The sequence below is a fragment of the Nicotiana tomentosiformis genome, chromosome 1 (assembly GCF_000390325.3).
Source record: "Nicotiana tomentosiformis chromosome 1, ASM39032v3, whole genome shotgun sequence".
NCBI lineage: Eukaryota > Viridiplantae > Streptophyta > Magnoliopsida > Solanales > Solanaceae > Nicotiana > Nicotiana tomentosiformis.
In genome coordinates, this window is record NC_090812.1 from 155,800,940 (window position 1) to 155,806,859 (window position 5,920).

The 5,920-nt window shown below is 31.5% G+C and overlaps 1 protein-coding gene across 1 annotated transcript; it reads right to left on the reverse strand.

Moving 5' to 3' along the window:
- Positions 1-2,592: 2,592 nt before the first annotated feature.
- On the reverse strand, positions 2,593-4,198 carry LOC104084593 (E3 ubiquitin-protein ligase PUB23-like). Its single transcript, XM_009588493.3, has one exon. The coding sequence runs from the start codon at positions 3,880-3,882 to the stop codon at positions 2,608-2,610; it is 1,275 nt and encodes a 424-aa protein (XP_009586788.1). The 5' UTR covers positions 3,883-4,198; the 3' UTR covers positions 2,593-2,607.
- Between the last annotated feature and the right edge of the window lie 1,722 nt (positions 4,199-5,920).

The window sequence follows — 5,920 nt, forward strand, 5'->3', positions numbered from 1 at the left end:
ATGGTTTTAATACCTATTGCAACGATATTGGAACTGTTGCCATAGGCTCATTTTACAGTGGTGATTGTTATGTGATTATACATATATTTACATCTTAAAATATCGACATCACTTATAATTTTTTTTCTTATGCTACAGCACAGACGAATCTATGAAAAGCATGACTATTTGTCAATAAAAATACTAGTGCTTTTTCCACACAAAATTCGTTAGAGTAGTTCCAAAATTTGCCTGGAAGTATACAAAAAATCATTCTTATAGGTGTTATTTAGAGATTAGTCAATACTTATTTTATCATAAAAATTAAAATTCAAGACATTTATGTCCAAAGAATTAAAATATTTAAAGTCATGATACCTAATTCCACTTGGTGTCATTTCTACAATTTGCCAGCGATGTAACGCTAAGGCTCATAGCCCGCAAGGAACATGACTAGATCTAATTATGGAGGAAAAATCAAAAATAGTTAGAACTACGGCTAATAATTAAAAAATAGCTACAGTTTCAAAAATAATTAAAATTTAGTCAGTTTTTCATGTAAAGATAAAATTTAAACTAAAACACTCTTTAAAATTCGAAAAAATACCAACATTCGAATATTTTTATATATGAGATTCCAGCATAATGTGCTGGAATTTTATAATGTGCTGGAGTTCCAACATAATATGCTGGAAGTTTATACGTAGGAGCTCCATAATCCAATATATTATATTGGAACTTTTCATGTGCTGGAATTCCAACATAATATGCTAGAAGTTTTTATACGCAGGAGCTTCATGATCTAGCATATTATGCTGGAACTTTCCGTGTTTAAGCAAAATAGTAATTATTTTTTAATGACTTTACAAACACTTGCTATTTTTTAATTACCAATCCAAAAATTGGCTAGCGCATACTATTTTTACCTAATTATGATGTAGGAAGGTGCATGTACGGAGCTAACATGTAATATTATATAAGTTCCAACCAAGCCTTTAAAAAGTTCACACTTATAATTCAGTAACTTTTATCTGGATCTTATATATGTAATAATAAATTTATTAAATTAATAAATATTTTATTGTGAACTCTATTATTCTTGTATTTTAATTTGAAACCACAGTAAGAGCTAGGAAATTTTAAATCTTAAATAGATGCAGAAAATGCAAGACAAGATCTATAGCTATGTACTTTTGAGTACGTGGGAGAAATATGGACGGGAGACTTTTTTTATGGTCTAGATAGATACGTCTATTTCATTGTCCAAACACTTCAGCTTTTCTAATAGGAAATTTTCATTAACAGTTATTTTTCAGTTTATTCATTGGACAGGTCAAACAACTTCAGATCCAGACAAATATTTTGAAAAAAGAAAAAGAATAAACAATCAACTAGAAAACGAGGATGGGACACTTATCTAAATCTATGTATGACTTTGACCTTCCGAACTATTAATTACTAAACTCAGACCATGTTATATTTCGTATGCTTTAATTTATGTGATTTATTTTTCGAGAATCAAATTTAATTAATTTGATGGTGTATTTGAACATAAATTTTTAAAATTTTTCAAAATAAAATTATATATTTAAAAATTATGTAGAACGTTTATAAATCATACTAATTAATAACTTAAAATATTTGAAAAGTATATGAAAAATTATAATAAAAAAAATAACTCTTCTCGAAATCTTAACACCGATCACATACATTGGAACCGACGAGGTATCAACTATAAAAGCCCTAGGAAAATATTGAACTTTCAGAATCTTTAGGTGGGCCGATTTCCTTTGCATGTTCACTTGTAAAATGACATACTCCTTAAATTCTAAAATATGTGTTACTTTTTGCTTTTCGTAATTTAGATTGTGTGTATATTAATTAACATTTTAAAATATATTTTTCTATAATATTGACCTAAGATAAATTATAATTTATTGTATTTTTCGTATAATTTTGAAATATTTTAATTTTAATTTTAAACTGTAAAGTTAATTTAATTTAATTTAGCTTTAATAATTAGTTAAATTAACTCTAGAAAAGTAAGAAGTGATACTTATTTTAGGATGTAGGGAGTAAGATTAAAATAGTAGACAGAAAACAAAGATCACATCTCAAGAAGCTCCACAGATCAAAACAATTTTTCGTTTCATATGTTTGTTGTTTTGTGAGGCTAATTAACTCTATCATTTATGTTCAAATGCGACATTTTGAAATCTCTGTCAATTATCTACATAACAAAGACAGATTTTAATTTCGATACATGCACTGTTTTATAATATATATATATATATATACTAGAATTCTAGCTGAAACAAATTCTATTTTGACTATTACCTTCTCCATTATTATATTCTCATACGCAGAAATACCCATGTTAGTTGACATTTGTAGCAAATTTTATTTGTTCTTAATCGCTTTAGATTGTTGGGCTTATATTTTAGCTACAATGGGAGTAGTGACTAGCGTTATAAATAGTTATGTGACGGTAGATCTAAAAGATAGAAGTAATATCATCACTAACTAAATTACATTGGGAGTGTAACAAAAATAATTCCACCATCACTATATACAAGTTCAATTGATCCATGCAAACATGAAAAGGCAAAAACAAAATCAAATTTTCTTTTATGAAGGATAAGAAGAGAGCAAATAAGGAGGAATACAAGAAGAATCTCTCCAAACCCTAGAATGTAACCTTAGAATTTCTTTAACTCTATCCTTGGTCTTTGAACAACTATCCACTTGAAGCACCAAACACAACTTTGACACAACTCCCACTTGCAACATCTCTTGAAGAACCCTAGAATTCGCCGAGAATTTCGAAATAGAAGAAAGAATCCTCACTGCTCTATCACTTGCCACTTGAGAAACCCTAAGAATTTTCTTCGAAACAATGGCGACTCCAGCCCCATGGCTCGATAACTCAGCTCGGCCCTCGGCGCAGCTGCAAAGTTGGTGTAAAATTGCTAAGATCAATTCACATGATCTTCTTTCATTTGTGTCAAGAAGTAGCTCAATTAGGGTTGAAACTGCTCCAACTTCAATTGCTTTGATTCTATTTCTCCCCCATGGACAAAGTTCCACTAGTAATTTAAGTGCAGCTTTAGTAGCTTGTTGTGTGATTTTGGTTTTTAAAACAGACAATATTCCTTTAAAATATTCTTGTTTTACACCAATTAAAAACCCTGGATCAGCTACATTGAAAGCTGATTTTAATAGGGTTATTGCATAGGCTCGAGATTGGTAATTCCCACATTTCAAGAAATGCAATAAAGAATCCAAGAAAAGTTCATCTTGAGAGATGAACTTTTTTAAATCTTCATTAGAGGGATTGAGATGGAAGAGAATATCCAATGCTTCATCACTTGCCTTAGTTAACTCCATTGGCGTATGGAGAATTTTTCGCGAAACAATATCATATGACACATACTCTGAGTCTTCAACAAAAGCCACCTCTTTCTTTTTTATAATTGAAGCTAAGAAATCAATAACCCCAACTGATTCTAAACACTTCTTGTTGCTCTCACTTGAATGGGCAATGGATCTAAGTTTCCTCAAGCAAGAAAGTTGTATTTCTGGGGATTCCATAGCTTTTTTAAGGAGTTTTAAAACATGGATTTTTGTTACTTGAGGTTTTGGAGTTGGAATTGGTTCAACACCATTGGAAGAATTCATGATGCACCAAGATTGGATCAGACGGCGGAGAGTGTGGTTAGGGGTAAGATCAATGGTCAACAACTCTTGTTTGGTGACTGGACAAGTTGTGTTCTTGAACTTGATTAGCCACTTCTCTATGTTTTCTCTATCATAGGTTATTCCAGTTGATGTTGTGACTGGATCCCTCATCATTTGCATTGAGATTGGACAAAGAAAATAGTCAGGAACTTCAACTTCTGCCATCTTTTTAATTTTCACCGTTAAGAGGTTTCAGGTTCAAACCCTTCTTGATATGGAACAGTTTACTTCCTTAGTGAAACTAGTGGGCACGAATTGGATTAGTTGAATCAGTAGATTTGGATAGTGAATGGTTAAAAAGAAAAGATTTTCAATTTCAAGAAAAAGCTAAAAGATACTGCATATCTTTTCAAGTAATGAAGAAGGCATTCGATAGGTCAACCACTATCTCATAAGTATTCTGGTGATAAAACCGACGGATACACTATTCAATACCAAGTGGGGAGAGTTTTGATGGAAATAAAGTGGAATTTTTCGGAGGTTGAAGGAATTTAAATGTTGGTGATGATTTTTGTGGAAAAATAGGAGAAGGGTTCTTGTATATATACACTTGTAAAGAGAGGTGCATGCAATTATAAGATGCACATTGATAAAGGAGAGAAGTCAACACGGAAATTCAGAAGAGAGAGAGAGATAAAGTGAATCAGAACAAGGAGAAAGGAGTTCTTAATGGACTTTTCCCAAGATTTTGGAAAATTAAAATTTTAAAATATTTAGAAGAAGTATGAATTTGATAAAAGGGAACAATAGGAATTCATATTCTAATAGGGGATTTCTATTATTGAAAAATATACACACCACGTGGGCAGTTGAATAACGACACGTGTTGAGCATGACAACACGCTATTTGTAAGATATAGTTTGTATAGGTGGGGGTTCCCACATCGGTGGCTGGCTGAAAGCCATTTTTAAGACCTTAAAAGAGTAAGCCTTGTTGTATCGTGACAGAAAATTACTTGTAATCGCCTAAAGAACATACGTGCAATATCTCTGGAAAGATAGTGATCTTTTACGTCTCAAAGTTATACTTCTCTTTTAATCTTCTGCCATTTTTGTAACACTACTAGGCTAGGGAATGATATATGGTATCCGAATACGATCGTAAAATGCATGAACAAATTCATGTATTCCCTAAACCCAAATATTTGAAATCTTGTCTCCTATTTTGAGAATTTTTCTTGGAGAAGATGAAGTAGAAAAGAGAACATGTGGAAAAACTCAAAGAGACGACTTATTAATTAGATGGGGGATGAATTAATGCATGAGACACACAATTGGGAGGACCAAGGAAAGATACGTCGGTGTTGGTTTGTGTGCTCACGGTTGAGGTATCCCTTTTTTGACCTTTTGAATTGATCTATTGCTTTGACAGGAAAAACAAATGATTAATTGCTTAGACTATTATTCTCTCCGTCCAATTTAATTGATTTTATTTGACTGTTTTAACATATATTAAAAAATTTGTCTTTTAACATTAATTACTAATAAAGTTGATCCTATTAACCTTAATTTGTTTATTGAAATACAACAAATGCTCTTTGACTTTTTACTCCAAGGGCAACTTTGGAAAAAAGAAGTTAATTGATTCTTGATATCTGAAAATTCAAATATCGACCTGACCGGTCATTTTGAGTATTACAACCCCATTTACCTATTTATTGAATATTTTATGCTCAATTGTGATTATGCGATTTTTCAGGGAAGTTTCGAAATGAATTGGAACACATAGTTCCAAGATTTAAAGCTTAAGTTGAAATAGTTGACCGAATGTTGACTTGTGTGTAAACGACTGTGGAATAGAATTTTAATGATTTCAATAGCTCTGTATGGTGATTTTGGACCTAGGATTGTGTACGGATAATTATGTGGAAGTCCGTAGTTAAATTAGGCTTGGAATGACAAAAATAGGAAATTGAAAGTTTGAAAGTTTGACATGGAGTTAAATTTATTGATATCGTGGTCGGAATCCGATTCTGAAAATTAAAATAGATTTGTTATGTCATTTATGACTTGTGTGCAAAATTTGAGATCAGTCGGTTTTGATTTGATAGGTTTCGACATCGAATGTAGAACATAGATTTCGTTAGTTTTCATTAGTCTTGAATTAGGGTGCGAATCATGGTTTTAGCATTGTTTGATGTGATTTGAGGTCTCGACTAAGTTTGTATGATGTTTTAGGACTTGTTGGAATATTTGGTTGAGG